This window comes from Entelurus aequoreus, linkage group LG01 (assembly GCF_033978785.1).
Source record: "Entelurus aequoreus isolate RoL-2023_Sb linkage group LG01, RoL_Eaeq_v1.1, whole genome shotgun sequence".
In the NCBI taxonomy this organism is placed as follows: domain Eukaryota; kingdom Metazoa; phylum Chordata; class Actinopteri; order Syngnathiformes; family Syngnathidae; genus Entelurus; species Entelurus aequoreus.
In genome coordinates, this window is record NC_084731.1 from 75,097,162 (window position 1) to 75,119,038 (window position 21,877).

The following is a 21,877-nucleotide window of genomic DNA, read 5'->3' on the forward strand; positions in this document are numbered from 1 at the left end:
GAAGACAACACATGCTGTAAGTGTTTATATTAGCTATATTAGCCTACTATCAAAATGACTTTAAAAGTCTTATATAAGTGTTATAATGAAGACAACACATGCTGTAAGTGTCTATATTAACTATATTAGCCTACTATCGAAATGATTAAGTAGGCTACAAATACATATTGAGCATTCATGATTAAATGTTTATTTTCCCTGCAGTGCATCCTGGAGAGAATGACGCACCACGTGACGACTCTGCTGTTCAACTTCCATTACAATATTAATCTATTATGTTTCGTTGCATTGATGAAATTATAGAAATACAATAAAGAAATCAGATTTTTGATGTCATTTTTATTTTGAGGATTCGAAAAAACAACAAAATGGAAGGTGCATAATAGGGTTCACATACCTGCATAACAGCGCTGTCTGTTCAATATCCATCACATCACACGACTCATCACAGGCGATTGAGAATGCAGAAGGTGCATTAATGTCCTCAATTTGATGTTGCCTGCCATTTAATGGCCCTTTCTTTCACTGTCTCTGCGGAGAGAGTCATGTCTTTAATTTTCTGTATTATCTTGGTTTTGTTTTTGAAGTCTGATATTTTAATGAATGAATCCTCCATGTAGTCACCATCTGTGAACGGGTTTTCACGCTATATTATCTCCCGGGTTGCAACAAAACTAGCAGCAGTAGTTTGGAGATGCAATCCACTTCTTAAATCGATCTTTGCGCTCCTCTAATTTTGCCAGAAGTAAGGCATTCACACTTTTTTCTCTCACTCCCGACGGGGTACTCGGCTGCAAAATGTTTTTCCACATTACTCTTTTTGTTATTTGACAACTTCTCATTACAAAGCAAACAATCCTTCTGCATTCGCAATGAAAGAAAATGGTTTGTTTCAAGAACTGTTGAACCCTCAGAATCAGAAGTACTTTAATAATCCCTGAGGGGAAATTGACATAAATTGTTCTCCTCGGCTATTTCTCTCTTTCTCCCTGTCGTATCCATGGCTATGACGCACATCGTCTTTGACAAAAATGTTGAAATTAATATTTGTAATTAATATTTTTTTATGCACATTGGAAAATGTTAAGAATGTTTGTGTCATGTTTACCCTCCTACAGAAACTATATTTAAAAAAATAATTCCCCCCCATCTTTTTCCATTTTCATACATGTTTGAAAAAGCTCCATGGAGCCACTAGGACGGCACTAAAGAGCCGCCGGTTGCCGACCCCAAAGTTAGACTGACTAAAATATCCTAAGAGACTAGTTGGAATGACTAAAGACTACTTAGAGACTAGTTAGTTGACTAATATATCCTTACAGACTAATTGGACTGACTAAAGACTCCATATAGACTACTTAGTTGACTAAAAAATCCTTACAGACTAATTGGATTGACTAAAGACTCCAAATAGACTAGTTAGTTGACTAATATATTCTTACAGATTAATTGGACTGAGAAAAGACTACGTATAGACTAGTTAGTTGACTAAAATATCCTTACAGACTAATTGGACTGACTAAAAACTCCTTAGAGACTAGTTAGTTGACTAAAATATCCTTGCAGACTAATCGGACTGACTAAAAGACTCCATATAGACTTGTTAGTTGACTAAAATATCCTTACAGACTAATTGGACTGACTAAAGCAGGGGTGTCCAAACTTTTTCCACTGAGGGCCGCACACTGAAAAATCAAAGCAAGTCAGGGCCATTTTGATATTTTTTATTTTAAAAACCAATACAATATATGTATAAAAAATATACATTTAGGCCTCCACTCAGGCTTGATCCCAGGGACCCCAAAGGGTTTTGGTCCAAAAATGTTTTAAAAATGTGTCTGTAGAGGTTGCCCTCTGGTGGGTTTTTCGGACCACCACACACTGCCAGAAGAGCCCAGAATTCAGGGTATAACACTGTTTTATTCTCATAAATAGCAATAGGTTTCTTCTTTCCAGCACAATGTCTTTTCCCCCTGCGTCCACTCATCAGCACCTCCAACTCCAGCTATGTGTCTCATACCGGCTGCTGCTAATAAAGGCGACAGGTGATTAGATAACAAGGTCCACCTGGGCCATCTACTCACCTGTCGCTGTCTTCGAGGCCGGTCCTGGCACACCCCGTTCCGCGGCAGGCCCTCAGGCCACGCCCCCGTCCACAGTGTCATTATTCAGTATTGTTATTTTTATTATTATTCACGTTTTAAATCTCTAGATCAACATTAGGTCTATCTGTCAATATAACGTTTTTAAAGATTTAAGTTGTATGCTCTTTTGCCAAAGAAAACCCTGTTTTTTTATGGAAAAAACACAAAATATGCAATATTTTCACTCAATAAAATTTTTAAGTGGAATATTTGAGATTATATAATAATTGGAGCCTTAAAAGGTCAATAACTCATAACACCATTGATTCATTATTATTTTTTGAGTAATGACGCTTAAAAACAAATCACACTACAATTATTAGGGATCCACAAGGGTCCTACTCATTAAAGTGTTAAAAAATATATTATCCATTGTTTTTACTGTTTACTTTCAACCCAAAAATCTCGAGATCAACTTCAGATCTATATGTCAATTATAAGTTTTATTGTTGTTTATGTTTTTTGTTTGTTCGTTTTAGGCCCTTCTTTAAAAAAAAAAAAAAAAACAGTTCCGTTTTTTAAATGGCAAACACAAAATATGCAACATTTTCCCCAAAATATCTCAAAGTGGAATATTTAATGTGACGTAATTGGAGCCTTGAATAGGTCAATAATTCATAATGACATTAATTTTGATTCATTATTATTTTTTAAAGAAAGAAACAGCCTGCATGGCAGCTTTGTGTTATTAGAGTAAACATTGCAACCTTTTTTTCTTACATTTCACCTGTTTGCTCTTTTATACCACTTTTTATGTTTAACATTTTTTTCAATTGGAATTTTAAAATGTGCTGTGGGGCCGTTAAAAAATGACCTGCGGGCCGCAAATAACCCCCCGGCCGCACTTTGGACACCCCTGGACTAAAGACTCCATATAGACTAGTTAGTTGACTAAAATATCCTTACAGACTAATGGACTGACTAAATACTCCAAATAGACTTATTAGTTGACTAAAATATCCTTACAGACTAGTTGGACTGACTAAAGACTCCATATAGACTAGTTAGTTGACTAAAATATCCTTACAGACTAATGGACTGACTAAATACTCCAAATAGACTAGTTAGACTGACTAAAGACTCCTTAGAGACTAGTTGGAATTACTAAAAACTCCTTAGAGACTAGTTGGACTGACTAAAGACTCCATATAGACTAGTTTGTTGACAAAATATATCCTTACAGACTAACTGACTAAAGACTCATTTGGAAAAACTCCACCACTGTTTTTATACGGTAACATGCTGTCGACTGGGCCATAAAAACAAGCTGCGGGCATAAAAAGGCCCCTGTGCCGCACTTTGGACACCACCTCGTACAAGAAGGCGTTTTACATCAGCTAGCTAAACGTACTTGCCTGAGTCAGAACGTGGGCCATGTTGTCTTAGTTCCGTGGTGTTTAGTCTTAATTCCGTGGTGTTTAGGAGTGTAGACTAGCAGCAATTGCGTGTTTAGACACATTTCTCTGCTCGCTTCACTCCCTGCTGCTCATCCCATTAGTGGCTTCCCGCGCCCCGCCATGCTCATCGCTAACCACGCCCACCACAGGTGGAGAAGACGCGCGGTGCATCACGGGAGAGCGACTTCGCCGACGGAACACTGTCGCTTTTCTTTTTTCCCCTTTCTTTTGAAATGTTTGGGGCTGCAGATCCGCCAAGACGCCGCAGCGCCATCTGAACCTCTTTGAACCTCTTTGAACCCACTTCCTCCTTGGGCCGGAAACGACATTTTTGAAACCTTCCTTCCGACAGGTTTGGAAATATTCTTGGCGCGCGCCCGCGTGCGTGCGGAGGCCAATGGGAGGACGCGCACGCGGATTACTCGAGACCACCACGAGAGTAGAGTGACGTCATTATGGACGCAGGAGAGAAGTTCGGTCCAAGACAGGTGAGCCCAGTGACGTCACTGCTGGTCCAACTGGTTTGTCAGGATGAGCTTTAAAAAAACAAAAATCACCTTTTCGTTTTTATGAGAGAAAAAAATATGAGTACAAAAGGTTTAGTACTAATATATACATTGGACGTTTATTTTTTCATTTAAAATAGTCCTTAGAGACTATAGTGTAAAGTTGGACCCAGTAAAGAGTTCTTCAAACTATAGTTGGACTGACTAATGTGTCCTTAGACTAGTTGGACCCACTAAATAGTCCTTAGAGACTATAGTTGGACTAATATGTCCTTAGACTAGTTGGACCCACTAAAGTGGGTCCAACTAGTCTAAGGACACATTAGTCAGTCCAACTTTAGTTTTGAAGGACTCTTTAGTGGGTCCAACTATGGTCTCTAAGGACTCTTTAGTGGGTCCAACTAGTCTAAGGACACATTAGTCCGTCCAACTATAGTCTCTAAGGCAGGGGTCACCAACGCGGTGCCCGCGGGCACCAGGTCGCCCGTAAGGACCAGATGAGTCGCCCGCCGGCCTATTCTAAAAAAATAAAAAATAAAAAAAAATAATAATAATTTTTTTTAAAAATTAAATATACATAGAAAAAACACAAGATACACTTTCAATCAGTGCATCAACCCAAACAACCTCCCCCATGCACACTCATCCACACCCACTCACACAAAAGGGGTTATTTCTTTCTGCTACCAATATTCTGGTTCCCACAACATAGACAACACATCTGCAAGGGACACAGTCCCTGAAGCACACATGATTGTATAGGCTGCTGGTCCACTAACATTTTAATTAATTACTATTTTTTATGTAATTATTTTTATATTGTTTTACTTTTTTTTTATCCAAGAAAAGGTTTTTTATTTATTTATCTTATTTTATTTTATTTTTTTAAAAAGGGCCTTATCTTCAACAGACCAGGTTGTCAATGAAATTAGATTTGTTTAAAGGGTTTTTTAAACAAGGCCCAGTCCAGATAATGTCCAAGTCGGACTCAGCAACACACACCTTCATTCATGTACACAGAAAAAAATTAGGGAACACAACAGATTGCATATCATTTATAAACAAAATTAAATTTTCAAAATAAGCATTTATGTACAGTCCAGATTATGTCCAGGTCACTCAAATTAGGGAACACAACAACAGATATCATATAATCTATAAACATAATTATACTTTCAAAATAAGCCTTTGAGGACTTCTCATCTTTTTTTTATGTTTTTTGGCATCATTATCGTTTTCAACCATGTAACTTTCTAAAGTTAGAAAATACTGAATAAATGTTTTAAAGAAAGTAATACTAAGTGAATATCTGTTTTTGGCCTTAAAAATAAACATTTTACCGAGTACTATAATTAAATTGACTAAATCATGATTGTCAATGAACTCTCCTAAAATAACAGAAACCACATTAAGCTTCATAAACAAACCAATCCTTAAACACATTTGTTCAACTTCCACCCAAAACAAAGACACAATATGACAATACCAAAACAAATGCAGGGTGGATTCAGGCTCCTGACAACAAAATCGGCAATCATCTGACTCTGTCATATTCCATAATTTTAACATTTTCCCTGTGGGTAAGAAGTTATAAATAATTTTAATTTGAAAATAACGATTTTGCACATCGATAGTGGTTTTATAGATTAGTTTGAATATGGCATCCCATGGCAACGGGCAGTCAAAAAAGTCCTCCCATTTTCCATATGTGTTGTATGGGGCAGCCTTCAAAGATTTCTTTATTAAATAAAAATTATATATTTTTCTATTTATTTTAGTTCCTTTTTGCCAACTAGAATTTCTTGTTAGAGGTTTACAAACTAATAATTTAGTAGTTCCATAATTAATTATTTGTTTCCATCTTTTCCCAATTACTCCAGTTAGTTGATAAAATGAAAAGCTTGAGCAAGCATCACCATACATAGCTCTAAATTCATCATACTTCATAATTTTACCATTCTCATTGATAATATAATTGACAAAAATTATTCCTCTTTCAAACATATTTTTCCAAAAGAAAGGCTTTCCATCTATTACAATATTAGAGTTCATCCATATTAACTGCTGCAAAATATCGTCTCTTTTTTCTGGCACATAAAATTGAAAACACCACTATGAGTGGATTGTTTCCTTTATGAACCCCGCCATGTTTCCCAGCAGACTCTCTGGGAGGGGATCACTTGTAAAAAAGGATACAATTTCTTTTGATACAGTACATGTTTTTTGTCCAACAGGACATTTGTGTACCACTCAATGTTTAAATACATCTTTGGAACAATTGATGCTTTTAAAGACAGACACATAGCTTCAAGGTTGAGAAGTTTCAGGCCCCCATATTCATACTCTTTGTACAAAACCTTTCTTTTAATCTTTTCTGGTTTGCCGTTCCAGACAAAATCGAAGACCCTCCGCTCATAAATCTTAAAAAAGTTTTGTGATGGAGCTGGTAATGACAAAAACAAATAAATAAATTGAGGAATAATTAACGAGTTGGCAATAGACATTTTACCATACAAGGTTAGGGATTTCCCTTTCCATAATTGCATAATTTTGTCCAGCTTTCTTAGTCAATTATCATAATTTACTGAGCCTAGGTCTTCCAGATTTTCTGGGACAACAACACCAAGTATGTTAACTGGTCCATCTGTCCACAAAACAGGCACTTTGCATTCCATTCGAAAGGACGTTTCCTTTAGATTTCCGATCCTTAATATTTTACATTTATCATAATTAAGCTTAAGGCCAGATTGCTGTGAAAATATGTCCAAAAGATTAAGAAGGTTCCGCAAACAATGAGGAAAAATCTTATCTTTGTGAATCAGCCTTTTCTGACATGAACTTCATCAAGAACAAACACAGAACACGCCTCACTGATGCACATCTGCAAGACTCATTCAGAGTTGCAGTGTCAAGTTACACACCAGAGTACAACACACTAGTTAACAGCGTGCAATGCCAGGCTTCCCACTAACTGACAAAGAAACAGATAACAGATTTGGTGTCCAGTTCAAAGTGTGACATGATTTAAAAATTTGAGAGTTTACTTTTGTATTTTACATGAGTTATTATTTGTACAAACATGGTGCAAAGTAATTCATGATTTGTTAAAAAATGTTAGTGGCTAGCTAGTTAAAATGGGATATTGTGATTTCACAAGACTGTCTTAGAAGTGATCATTTGAAAATGTTCAATTTGAAAAATGTGCACTTAGAGAAAATATAAAAATAAAGTGTTGCATATTGATATTTATCTGTTTCTATATATATTTATTGTGAGAAATCATTAAGATGATCAGTGTTTCCACAAAGATAAATATCATTAATTATTAATAATAACAGAGTTAAAGGTAAATTGAGCAAATTGGCTACTTCTGGCAATTTATTTAAGTGTGTATCTAACTGGTAGCCCTTCGCATTAATCAGTACCCAAGAAGTAGCCCTTGGTTTCAAAAAGGTTGGTGACCCCTGCTCTAAGGACTGTTTAGTGACTAAAGAGTCTTTTGAGACTATAGATGGACCCACTAAATAATCCTTAGAGACTATAGTTGGACTGACTAATGTGTCCTTAGACTAGTTGAACCCATTAAAGAGTCCTTGGAGACAATTGTTAGAACCACTAAATCAGGGGTCTCAAACACGCGGCCCGCGGGCCAATTGCGGCCCGCGAGCCGTTATTTTGCGGCCCGCACCTTAATATGAAAGTTTAATGTTAGTGCGGCCCGCAAGTTTTAAATGAATGGCGCTTGACAGCGTTGTGTGCGGAGCTAAAGGAATCTACCAATCACGGTGTGGTTTAAGGTTCTCAACAACATTGAGGGTGTGCCGTGATGGCACCATCTTTAGTGTCCTTTAGAAACTGTCACCGCATCATCTTTTTCTCCATACTAACAGCGTGCCGGCCCAGACACATGTTGTATGAGGCTTCTGCAGACACACGACAGTTATTGCAAGACATACTTAAGGAACATTCATACATGTCACTCTGAGGGTGGTCATATTTTATTTAATTTATTTTTTTAACACTGTTACAAATATGCGCCACATTGTGAACCCAGACCAAATAAGAATGACAAACACATTTCGGGAGAACATCCGCACCTTCACCACATCTAGTGTGTGTGTGACAATCATTGGTACTTTAATCTTTAAACACAACATAAACACAACAGAACAAATACCCAGAATCCTTTGCAGCCCTAACTCTTCCGGGCTACAAAAATACCCCCGCTACCCCCAACCCCCCCCCCCCCCCATCTCCCGAATTCGGAGGTCTCAAGGTTGGCAAGTATGCATTGACGTCACTTGCGTGATGCAAGCAGAGAAACATTTTGCCGCTTTTCCACGACACCCGCACACACTCTTCCTCCCTCCCTCCCTCCTTGCCTCCCTCGCTCGCCCGCCTGCTCGCTCCCGCCCCCGTTGTAAACAGTCCGGGCGGGGAAGACCGCAGCGGTCCGGTACCTTCCAAAGCACTCCGCCGAAGGAGCGAGCGACAATACAAAAGTGTGGTGCACTGGACCCCAGCGCTGATACTCTGACAGAGAGTCGCTGGGCGAATCAGACGTGTAACACGTTAGTGGTGATGTTAGCCCGTTCGGGGCTAATTGTGCTACCGTAACTGTAAACTCCACGGCGAGCCCCCCCCCCCTCCCGTTGGCTCCAGACAGAGACGATTTTTGATGCAATATTTCTTTGTTGAGCACAGGGGCACCCCGACGTGTCTCATTTTATTTCATTTCATTTTTATTTTTCTCCTTCATTGATGTGCATCTTTGATTGATAGACAATTATACCTCAATTATTCAATTATACATTTACACACCAACGCCTGAGAAGGAGCAGGATGAAGAAAAATCTTATATTTTTCTGCCCCCTTCAACATAATACGTAGTCTTACTTAATGATATCATATAAACCAACAATTACATCCCAATATAACGAAAACAAACAAAAAAACACAAGAAGTGCAAACCTTCATGATGTACAAACCGAACAAAAAAACAAAAGATGTAATATACACCTCACGGGATGATACAAAACAAATACAAAACCAGGCAAAAAATAAGTAAAATAATAAATATAAAGCAAAATGTAAACACTTATGGCTGTCCATATGATCTTATTGTTCTGTCTTTATATATTTTTTGCAATTGGAATATATTTTTACAATCTTTTATCTCATTGTAAAGAGAATTCCATAGTTTAACCCCCACCACTGATATGCACATTTGTTTTAAAGTTGTCCTTGAATACTGATGTTGGAAATGACCTTTTCTTCTATGCTCTTCATTCTCAGAAGTGATGACAAACATTTTGTGTAAATTTGCTGGTAATGTTTTACTTTTAGCCTTAAACATGACACATAATGTCTGTAACTTTACTAGCTCCTGTAATTTCAATAAACCCGAATTAATAAATAATATGTTAGTGTGTTCTAAGTAATCTACTTTATGAATAATCCTTATAGCTCTTTTCTGTAGTTAATACAGAGAAAGTTGCAGTACACAAGGAATACAATTTGAAACGTCATTATACAACTAGACATGCTGAAGAGTATGCAAAATACCAGGGAGATGAGAGAGTGAACCGGGTTGCAAATTTTAAAAGCAGTCTACTGAGGCAACAAGATTTCGTCAAGAAAGCAAGCGAAAAGAGCGATGCAGCAGTCAAAGCTAGCTACATGGTGAGTGAGATGGTTGCTAGGACGGGAAAGCCATTCAAAGAAGGTGAATTCATTAAAAAGTGCATGTTAGATTTTTTTTTAGAAATATTTTCTTGCGGCCCAGCCTCACCCAGTTTCTGCATCCAGTGGCCCCCAGGTAAATTGAGTTTGAGACCCCTGCACTAAATAGTCCTTAGATACTATAGTTGGACTGACTAATGTGTCCTTAGACTAGTTGGACCCACTAAAGAGTCCTTAGAGACTATAGTTGGACCCACTAAAGAGTCCTTTGAGACTATAGTTGAACCTACTAGATACTTCCTAAAAACTATAGTTGGACTGACTAATGTGTCCTTAGACTAGTTGAACCCACTAAAGAGTCCTTAGAGACTATAGTTGGACCCACTGAAGAGTCCTTAAAAACTATAGTTGGACTGACTAATGTGTCTTTAGACTAGTTGGACCCACTAAAGAGTCCTTAGAGACTATAGTTGGACCCACTGAAGAGTCCTTAAAAACTATAGTTGGACTGACTAATGTGTCTTCAGACTTGTTGGACCCACTAAAGAGTCCTTAGAGACTATAGTTGGACCCACTAAAGAATCCTTAAAAACTATAGCTGGACTGACTAATGTGTCCTCAGACTAGTCGGACCCACTAAATAGTCCTTAGAGACTATAGTTGGACCCACTAAAGAATCCTTAAAAACTATAGTTGGACTGACTAATGTGTCCTTAAACTAGTTGGACCCACTAAAGAGTCCTTAGAGACTATAGTTGGACCCACTAAAGAAACTATAGTTGGACTGACTAATGTGTCCTCAGACTAGTCAGACCCACTAAAGAGTCCTTAGAGACTATAGTTGGACCCACTAAAGAATCCTTAAAAACTATAGTTGGACTGACTAATGTGTCCTTAAACTAGTTGGACCCACTACAGAATCCTTAAAGACTATAGTTGGACTGACTAATGTATCCTTAAACTAGTTGGACCCAATAAAGAGTCCTTAGAGACTATAGTTGGACCCACTAAAGAATCCTTAAAAACTATAGTTGGACTGACTAATGTGTCCTCAGACTAGTCAGACCCACTAAAGAGTCCTTAGAGACTATAGTTGGACCCACTAAAGAATCCTTAAAGACTATAGTTGGACTGACTAATGTATCCTTAAAGGCCTACTGAAACCCACTACTACCGACCACGCAGTCTGATAGTTTATATATCAATGATGAAATCTTAACATTGCAACACATGCCAATACGGCCGAGTTAACTTATAAAGTGCAATTTTAAATTTCCCGGCAAACTTCCAGCTGAAAACGTTTCGATATGATGACGTTTGCGCGTGACGTCAATGGTTGAACCGGACGTATTGGTACACCATTGTATCCAATACAAACAGCTCTGTTTTCATCGCAAAATTCCACAGTATTCTGGACATCTGTGTTGGTGAATATTTTGCAATTTGTTTAATGAACAATGAAGACTGCAAAGAAGAAAGCTGTAGGTGGGATCGGTGTATTAGCGGCCGGCTACAGCAACACAACCAGGAGGACTTTGAGTTGGATAGCAGACGCGCTATCCGACGCTATCCGACGCTAGCCGCCGACCGCATCGATGATCGGGTGAAGTCCTTTGTCGCGCCGCCGATCGCTGGAACGCAGGTGAGCACGGGTGTTGATGAGCAGATGAAAGCTGGCGTAGGTGGAGCGCTAATGTTTTTATCATAGCTCTGACGAGGTCCCGTAGCTAAGTTAGCTTCAATGGCGTCGTTAGCAACAGTATTGCTAGGCTTCGACAGGCGGCACAGCATTAACCGTTTAGTTACAGGTCCAGTGTTTGGTTCGGTGTCTCCTGATAGTAGTATTGTTGATCTTCTGTCTATCCTTCCAGTCAGGGGCTTATTTCTTTTGCTTCTATCTGCATTTAAGCACGATGCTATCACGTTAGCTCCCGTAGCTAAAGTGCTTCACCGATGTATTGTCGCGGAGATAAAAGTCACTGTGAATGTCTATTTCGCGTTCTCGACTCTCATTTTCAAGAGGATATAGTATCCGAGGTGGTTTAAAATACAAATCCGTGATCCACAATAGAAAAAGGAGAAAGTGTGGAATCCAATGAACCCTTGTACCTAAGTTACGGTCAGAGCGAAAAATGATACGTCCTGCACTGCACTCTATTCCTTCACTCTCACGTTCCTCATTCACAAATCTTTCAGCCTCGCTCAAATTAATGGGGTAATCGTCGCTTTCTCGGTCCGAATGGCTCTCGCTGCTGGTGTAAACAATGGAGAAATGTGAGGAGCCCTTCAACCTGTGACGTCACGCTACTTCCGGTACAGGCAAGGCTTTTTTTATCAGCGACCAAAAGTTGCAAACTTTATCGTCGATGTTCTCTACTAAATCCTTTCAGCAAAAATATGGCAATATCGCGAAATGATCAAGTATGACAAATAGAACGGACCTGCTATCCCCGTTTAATAAAAAAAAAATCATTTCAGTAGGCCTTTAAACTAGTTGGACCCAATAAAGAGTCCTTAGAGACTATAGTTGGACCCTCTAAAGCAGTGGTCCCCAACCACCGGGCGGACCGATTGGTACCGGGCCGCGCAAGAAATAAAAAATAAAAAAAAATCTTTTTTTTTTTAATTTATTTTTTTTATTAAATCAACATAAAAAACACAATATATACATTATATATCAATATAGATCAATACAGTCTGCAGGGATACAGTCCGTAAGCACACATGATTGTATTTCTTTATGAAAAGAAAAAAAATCCACTCCCCCCCACGCCCCCGGTCCGTGGGACAAATTTTCAAGCGTTGACCGGTCCCCAGCTACAAAAAGGTTGGGGACCACTGCTCTAAAGAGTCCTTAGAGACTATAGTTGACCCACTAAAGAGTCCTTAGAGACTATCGTTGGACTGACTGTGTCTTAGACCCACGAAGGAGTCTTTAGAGACTATATATAGTTCACCTAAAAAAAACACTAATTTTTAAGGTGTTGCGACTTTTATTTTATTTTGTCAGGATGAGCTTTAAAAAAAAACAACTAAAAACACCTTTTTGATTTTATGAGACAAAAAAATATTAGTACAAAATGCTTAGTACTGATATATACATTGGACGTTTATTTTTTCATTTAAAATGTTACCATGGCAACCTCCACCCGCCAGGATCCAGACTTGGACGCCGGCCTTCAGTTTCTTCCCGCCCCCGATGCCAAGAAGTTGGAGAAAAAACCCGGGCGTAGAAAGCTGTGGGCGGGCGTCATCATCGTGGTGGTGGCGCTCCTTCTCAGTCTGCTGACTGGACTGCTGCTGTGGCGCTTCTACGGTGAGCTCACGCCCCTGTGTGTGTGTGTGTGTGTGTGTGTGTGTGTGTGTGTGTGTGTGTGTGTGTGTGTGTGTGTGTGTGTGTGTGTGTGTGTGTGTGTGTGTGTGTGTGTGTGTGTGTGTGTGTGTGTGTAAAAATGAACTGCAACTGTGTCACTAACATGAAAGGACACATCCTTATCACTTGTCTAACTATTAACATTATGTTATTACCTTTTTTATAAGACTTGATATGCATCACAAAGCATTAATAACATAAAAAACTATACGAGACAAAAACTTATATTACAGTGTAATAAAAGTTTTTGTCTCGTATAGTGGTGTCAAACTCATTTTAGATCTGGGGCCACATGGAGTACAACTACTCCCAAGTGGGCCGGACTGGTAAAATCACGGCATGATAACTTAAAAATAAAGACAACTTCTGATTGTTTTCTTTGTTTAAAAATAGAACTAGCACATTCTGAAATTGTACAAATCATAATGTTGTTGGGGTTTTTTACACTTACATGTTGCAGTTAAAAGTATTCTATCTTTATTTGTCGTTATATATAATTTCTGAATAAATTATGTGATAATGTTCATCAGTCAACTCATTGGTGTTAATTTGCAATCTATCAATATGTGTTTTATGTCGCACGTTTGCACCAAGAAAAATTCCTAGTTTGTGAACCCGTTCTCAAACAATGGCAATAAAACGATTCTGATCTGGATCTGATCTGATCTGATCTGATCAAGATTAAAAAAAAATATCAAATTCAAATTACAGTATGTTAGCTATGTAGTTTGATAATTTTCCTCGACTGATGTACTAACATCATGATACAAAGAATACAAATAATTGCTATTGCGACATCCAGTGGACACATTTAGAACAGCGGTTTCTTTCATTCAAAAATTTCAGGTTGATTTTTATACTTAGCAAACTCATCCCGCGGGCCGGATAAAACCTGTTCGCAGGCCTGATCCGGCCCTTGGGCCGTACGTTTGACACCCCTGCCTTAGAGACTTTAGTTGGACGCACTTAAGAATCCTTAAAAACTATAGTTGGACTGACTAATGTGTCTTTTGACTAGTTCAGGGGTCGGCAACCCGCGGCTCCGGAGCCGCATGCGGCTCCTTGACCACTCTGATGCGGCTCAGCTACATACATGCCGACCCCCCCGATTTTCCCAGGAGGTTTATGGATCTCAGTGTCTCTCCTAGATAACTCCCAGGGAAAAAATAATCCTATTTACACTCTAATTACTAAATAACGGGCGTGCCCTAATTGCACTGCAGTAATTGTCCTCTATAGCATTTACATACAGCGTGCCAGTCCAGCCACATGTTGCATGTTGTTATTACTTGCACACACAGGAGACAGCAAAGCATACTTACTCATCAGCCACACAGCTTACACTGACGGTAGCCGTATCAAACAACTTTAACATTGTTACGTTACAAATATGCGCCACACTGTGAACCCACACCAAAAAAGAATGAAAAACACATTTCTGGAGAACATCCCACCGTAACACAACATAAACACAACACAACCATTACCCAGAATCCCATGCAGCCCTAACTCTTCCGGTCTACATTATACACCCCCGCTACCACCAAATCCCCCCACACATCAACCCCCCCCTCTCCGTGCGTTGGTTGAGCGGAAGAGTTAGGGCTGCATGGGATTCTGGGTATTGGTACCGTCAGTGTAAGATGTGTGGCTGCTGAGCTAGTACGCCTTGCTGTCACTTACGTGAGCAAGCTGAAACTGCATTCTACAAGTGGTCGAGCAGGTACACTTTTAGGGCAGACTGTAGAGGGCGCCAAATGCAGTGTCATCACGCTCTGATATTCGGGAGTCTCCCGGGAAAAATGAGAGGGTTGGCAAGTATGACGCTATCAAGCGCCATTCATTCAAAACTCGCGGGCTGCACTAACATCAAATTTCCACATTAAAGTGCGTGCCGGTGAGTGTGTCGGAGACCCCTGGTTAACATAGCACAAAGCATTTAAGCTTTTTATGCGGTGTTTTTCATTTAAAAAAAATTTTTGTGGCTCCCATTACTTTCTTTAATTTGTGAAACTTGCCAAAATGGCTCTTTGAGTGGTAAAGGTTGCCGACCCCTGGACTAGTTGGACCCACTAAAGCAGGGGTGCTCACACTTTTTCTGCAGGCGAGCTACTTTTCAATTGATCAAGTCGCGGGGAGGGTTAGCGGGGGGTGTATTTTGTAGCGTCCCGGAAGAGTTAGTGCTGCAAAGGGTTCTGGGTATTTGTTCTGTTGTGTTTATGTTGTGTTACGGTGTGGATATTCTTTTGTAGCGTCCCGGAAGAGTTAGTGCTGCAAAGGGTTATGGGTATTTGTTCTGTTGTGTTTATGTTGTGTTACGGTGCGGATATTCTCCCGAAATGTGTTTGTCATTCTTGTTTGGTGTGGATTCATAGTGTGGTGTATATTTCTAACAATGTTAAAGTTGTTTATTCGGGCACCCACAGTGTAACCTGTATCGCTGTTGATCAAGTATGCGTTGCATTAACTTGTGTGTGCGGACAGAAGCCGCACATATCCCTGTGACTGGGCCGGCACGTTGTTAGAATGGATGAGAAGCGGACATTAATGGCAGTGCTTTTAAGGCACGCCCCCAAGACTGTAGTAATGACTGATGAACACCTATGTTCGATAATGAAGGTTGCCTCAGCTCAAAGCCTGAGCCGCGACATTAATGAACTAGCATCCAAGAAAAGATGGCAGGTATCTGGCTTGTGCACATCAGATTAGATCAGTGTGTTGCAAACTGAGCTGTTTAAAGTCCTGAATGGTTGGTTTATTAATTATTTTATTTTCAAATTTATTAGCCTGTGGAAAAAGTTAATGTTGATATTTACCTCAGAAGGCTGCAAATAGAAAAGAGGCATTTAATTTTTATTTAAATTGTATTTGAGTACCTTGAAGGTAGAAAAGCGCTATACAAGTATAACCCATTTATCATTTACCATTTATCATTTTTTTGATATACCATTGATGTTTTTTTATTTTTATTATTATTATTATTTGAAACTCGATTTTGCATGTCACTATAAAGTTATATAAGCCTTTCTTGTTCAATATTCAATGCAAAACTTGTTTGGGTCCCTATTAAAAGGTTAATTTGTACAACCTTGGCCCGCGGCTTTGTTCAGTTTTAAATTTTGGCCCACTCTGTATTTGAGTTTGACACCCCTGCACTAAAGAGTCTTTAGAGACTATCGTTGGACCCACTAAAGAGTCCTTAGAGACTATAGTTGGACCCACTAAAGAATCCTTAAAAACTATAGTTGGACTGACTAATGTGTCCTTAGACTAGTTGGACCCACTAAAGAGTCTTTAGAGCAGTGGTTCTTAACCTTGTTGGAGGTACTGAACCCCACCGGTTTCATATGCGCATTCACCGAACCCTTCTTTAGTGAAAAAAAAAAATAAAAAATTTTTCAAATTCAAGACAAAGTTATGTTTTTTTTACTGGTGCTCAAAATGAACCATGCATGAACATCACCTTGTTCAAAGAACAAAACCAACTCAGTGCATGAACTCGCAACAAATTATACACCTGAAAACCAGTGTGACTTCTGCTCTTGCCGTATCCATAATACAACGATAGGGAGAAGTTTTTATTTACATGATGAGACGGGTGTGTCTTGACCTCTGCGGCGGAGGCTCCACCAAACCCCTGAGGTCGACTCACCGAACCCCTAGGGTTCGATCGAACCCAGGTTAAGAACCACTGCCTTAGAGACTATAGTTGGACCCACTAAAGAGTCCTTAGAGACTATAGTTGGACTCACTAAATAATCCTTTAAAACTATAGTTGGACTGATTTACGTGTCCTTAGCCTTGTTGGACCCACAAAAGAGTCCTTAGAGACTATAGTGGGACCTACTAAAGAATCCTTAGAGACTATAGTTGGACTGACTATAGTTGGACTGACTAATGTGTCCTTAGTCTTTTTGGACCCACTAAAGAGTCCTTAGAGACTATAGTTGGATCCACTAAAGAATCCTTAGAGACTATAGTTGGACTGACTAATGCGTCCTTAGACTAGTTGGATCCACTAAAGATTCCTTAGAGACTATAGTTGGATCCACTAAAGAATTCTTAGAGACTATAGTTGGACTGACTAATGCGTCCTTAGACTAGTTGGACCCACTAAAGAGTCCTTAGAGACTATAGTGGGACCCACTAAAGAATCCTTAGAGACTATAGTTGGACTGACTAATGTGTCCTTAGTCTTTTTGGACCCACTAAATAGTCCTTAGAGACTATAGTTGGATCCACTAAAGATTCCTTAGAGACTATAGTTGGATCCACTAAAGAATCCTTAGAGACTATAGTTGGACTGACTAATGCGTCCTTAGACTAGTTGGACCCACTAAAGAGTCCTTAGAGACTATAGTGGGACCCACTAAAGAATCCTTAGAGACTATAGTTGGACTGACTAATGTGTCCTTAGTCTTTTTGGACCCACTAAAGAGTCCTTAGAGACTATAGTTGGATCCACTAAAGATTCCTTAGAGACTATAGTTGGATCCACTAAAGAATCCTTAGAGACTATAGTTGGACTGACTAATGCGTCCTTAGACTAGTTGGATCCACTAAAGATTCCTTAGAGACTATAGTTGGATCCACTAAAGAATTCTTAGAGACTATAGTTGGACTGACTAATGTGTCCTTAGACTAGTTGGACCCACTAAAGAGTCCTTAGAGACTATAGTTAGACCCACCAAATAATCTTTCGAGACTACAGTTGGAACCACTACAGAATCTCTAAAACTATAGTTGGACTGACGAATGTGTCCTTAGACTAGTTGGACCCACGAAGGAGTCCTTAGAGACTATAGTTCTAAAAAAACACACATTTTTAAGGTGTTGCGACTTTTATTTTATTTTGTAGTAGTAGTGACTTCCTCCTGGTCAACTTCCTTTGTTTTCACGTCATTGAACTGCGCATGCAAGTGACGTCGAGGCCACATTGGGGCCACATTGAGGCCACATTGGGGCCTGTGCGCCTTTACACAGGAGTCTGATAAAAACAAAATCACATTTTACTTGCAGTGTAAACAGTCAGATGGAAAAAATCGGATGTCAAGAAAATCCGATTTGGTTTGGGCCACTTTGGCCAGCAGTGTAAACGTAGTCTTAGTGGCCCCTAAGTGGCCCCGATGTGGCCTCGATGTCACTTGCACACGCAGTTCGATAAAGTGAATACATAGAAAGTTGACTGGATTCCGTAAATGAACAAGGAAGTCGCTAATACTGCAAAATAAAATAAAAGTTGCAACACCTTATAAATGAGTGGTTTTGTAAGCGGACATAAATGAAAGTCATATAATTGTCAAGCGGTGCGTCGTGTGAGACCACAAAGTTTTAGTGATTTTAAAATGCAGACTAACAAGGAGGCAGCGTGCAGTAAAAAAGGTATTTGTTGACTAAACAAACAAAAAGCGAGAGCAAGAGGGAAGTGCTCTGAGCGGACAGACTATGAAGGAAACAAAACAAAATGCTGGAACACAGCAACAACACTTACAAGAATGTGGAGCAGACGGCGTCCACAAAGTACGTGCGTACATGAACTCAGCATGGAACCAGTGAATAACATCCCGACAACCAAATGCTGTCGCAAGCTCAACTTATATGGTGAAACAGGTGAGGGGAAAAGCTGCTGCAGGAAAGGGGGAAAAAGGAAGTGAAGAACCTACAAAATAAGAGCGCAAGCCAGGAACTAAAACTACACTCCAAATAAGGTATGGCCTGGTGTGACAAGTCGTGATAATAAAGTATGAAAAAATGTAAATAGTGTAATATACTTGGGAGTGTTGTAATCTTTTAATGGCTGTTAAATTTGTTTTAACTATTAAATGAACCTAAAATATGACTTATTTTATCTTTGTGGTAAATATTGGACACAATGTGTTGTCAAACTTAGGAGATGTGATGCAAGTGTAAGCCACTGTGAAAATTTTAATGTTTATATTTTATTTTTTATAAATGGCTGTGATGATATTGTCAATGAGGGATTTCTAATCACTATGTTGGAATTCTTATTAACATTAATACTGTTGTTGATATTCATTTTTGTTGGACTACTTTTGGATTGTTTTGTGTCATGTTTGTGTGTCCTCTCAATTGCTCTGTTGATTGCTATTCTGAATGTTGCTGGTTTTGGAATTGGAATATTATTGTATTATTGTGTATTATTTTGTTGGACTGATTAATAAAAATTTAAAAAAATAAGTAAATGCTGGAACATAGCAACAACACTTACAAGAAATGTGGAGCAGACGGTGTCCACAAAGTTTGTGCGTACTTGAACTCAGCATGGTACCAGTGAATAACGTCCCGACAACCAAATGAGGGGCAAAACTGCTGCAGGAAAGGGGGGAACAGGAAGAGAAGAACCTACAAAATAAGAGCGCAAGCCAGGAACTAAAACCACACTCCAAATAAGGCATAGCGTGGTGTGACAAGTCATGACAATAAAGTATGAAAGGATGTATGTGGTGTAATATATTTGGGAGTGTTGAAATCTTTTAATGGCTGATAAGTTTGTTTTAACTATTACATTAACCTAAAATATGAATGACTTCTTTTATCTTTGTGGTAAATATTGGACACAATGTGTTGTCAAGCTTATGAGATGTGATGCAAGTGTAAGCCACTGTAACACTATTGTAAATGTTTTAAATGTTTTTATGTAATTTTTTTATAAATGGCTGTGATGATAATGTAAATGAGGGATTTATAATCACTGCTATGTTGGAATTCTTATTAACATTGATACTGTTGTTGATATTATTTATTTTCGTTGGACTACTTTTGGATTGTTTTGTGTCATGTTTGTGTGTCCTCTCAATTGCTCTGTTGATTGCTATTCTGAATGTTGCTGGTTTTGGAATTGGAATTGTATTATTATTGTGTATTATTTTGTTGGACTGATTAATAAAAAATATAAAAAATAAGTAAATGCTGGAACACAGCAACAACACTTACAAGAAATATGGAGCAGACAGCGCCCACAAAGTTTGTGCGTACTTGAACTCAGCACGGAACCAGTGAATAACGTCCAGACAACCAGATGAGGGCCAAAAATGCTGCAGGAAAGGGGGAAACAGGGAGTGAAGAACCTACAAAATAAGAGCACAAGACAGGAACCAAAACTACACTCCAAATAAGGCAAAGCGTGGTGTGACAAGCCAAAAGAGTCGCATTCAGGTCGCATTGCGTTTAGACTGAAGTTACATTTGAAAAGATCGGATTCCAATCGGATTTGGACTAAATCCGGGTGTGGCCTGAATCTGATGCCAAAAGATCACTTTGGAGCATTTAGACCGGCAACAAAAATCAGATCTGAGTCACTTGAGGGCAAATAAATCAGATTTGGTGTGCAGTGAAAACGAGGCCTTAGAATAACTTCAAAATCGTAACGGCACAAACGAATGTCAGTAATATTTTAATATTTGCAACAAAAAGGGGGAGGGGCAACTTCCTGTGGTGATGTTTTGCTTGTTTGCACGGGCAGTGCACAGCAACACGCCGGTCAGACGCGTCTACGTGGGCTCCATGGCGATCGCCGGGCAGCGCTTCCTTCCGGCGTACGAGGACTCCGGGAGCGTCCAGTTCTCCAAGATGTCGTCCCTGGTCAGCCAGCAGGTGAGTGGCGAGCGTGGCGCCCCGGAGGAGCTCGGCCGCCGCTAACGCTAACACTTTGTCTTGCAGTTACACGCCATGTACTCCGAAAACGCGGCGCTGGTCAAATACTTCGCACGCTCGTCCGTGGAAGCGTTCAGGTGGGTCACATGACAGTGTAAGTTTTAGCTTTCGGACGCCATTACCCATCACCCCCCAGACCAGAGACAAACAGGAAGTAGGATGAAGTCACGTGATCCAAAGACTGAAGTTGTCCATGTTTCTGCAGTCGCAGCGATGGCGGCGATGACTCGGTGACGGCGTACTACCAGTCGGAGTTCCACGTACCCGCCGCGCTGCAGCCTTCCGTCGACGCCGCCATCAAATCGCTGCAAACGGCGGCGGGGAGTCAACGGGGTCGGCAAGGGAGGGTGATGCTGAAACCTGATGACGCGCTCCACGTGGACGGAGTCGTAACACGAGGTGGACAACATTCTTGACGAGATGAATCACAGCAGCAATCATAAATAAAATGTGTTTTTGTGCAGCCATCGATCCTCGGATGACATCATCATCCGTGTCGGGTAAGATGGTGGGTTTCCCCCCCCCCCGACATTCAACACTAACTCAACTACGTGTGCTCATCGCCAGTCAGGAAGTCTTTCAACGTTCACGTCCGAGAGGGCGGAGTCGTTCAGTCGCCGGGTTTCCCCGATTCCCCGTACCCGCCCGGCGTCTACCTGCAGTGGCGCCTGCGGGCCGACCCCGCCCACCGCGTGCGGCTGGACTTCGACACTTTGATCCTGGAGGACGACTGCGAGCGCGACTTCGTCAAGATCTACGACTCGCTGGCGCCCATCGAGCAAGCCGCCATCACAGAGTGAGGCGCCGCTTTCGCACCGTGTGACGTTGGCCCCTCCCCGAATATGGCAAATATTAAAATAACATTTTTGTCTGTTATAGTTTTTATGTTAACATTTCATAATTGTTTATTAACGTGATATTATTCATAACAGCCCCCACCTTGTCAAAATCTCCCTTAACTTGTCCCAAAAATAATAATCTATTATAGTTTGTATGTTAACTATTATAATGATATTATTATAATGATGTTATTAACTATTATAATGATGTTAATAACATGTTATTATTCACCTGACAACCAACCTTGTGAAAATCTCCCTT

At 39.9% G+C, this 21,877-nt stretch overlaps 1 protein-coding gene across 1 annotated transcript in view; it reads left to right on the forward strand.

Annotated features, from left to right (window-relative positions):
* The first annotated feature begins 3,699 nt into the window (after positions 1-3,699).
* Positions 3,700-21,877, forward strand: part of LOC133657139 (suppressor of tumorigenicity 14 protein homolog) — a 46,188-nt gene continuing 28,010 nt past the window's right edge. Inside the window, exons 1-7 of the mRNA XM_062058100.1 lie at positions 3,700-4,029; positions 12,886-13,045; positions 20,586-20,716; positions 20,783-20,853; positions 20,982-21,175; positions 21,241-21,276; positions 21,344-21,572. Of these exons, the coding sequence (XP_061914084.1) occupies positions 3,997-4,029; positions 12,886-13,045; positions 20,586-20,716; positions 20,783-20,853; positions 20,982-21,175; positions 21,241-21,276; positions 21,344-21,572 (854 nt within the window). The 5' untranslated portion in view covers positions 3,700-3,996. The remainder of the gene's footprint in view (positions 4,030-12,885; positions 13,046-20,585; positions 20,717-20,782; positions 20,854-20,981; positions 21,176-21,240; positions 21,277-21,343; positions 21,573-21,877) is intronic.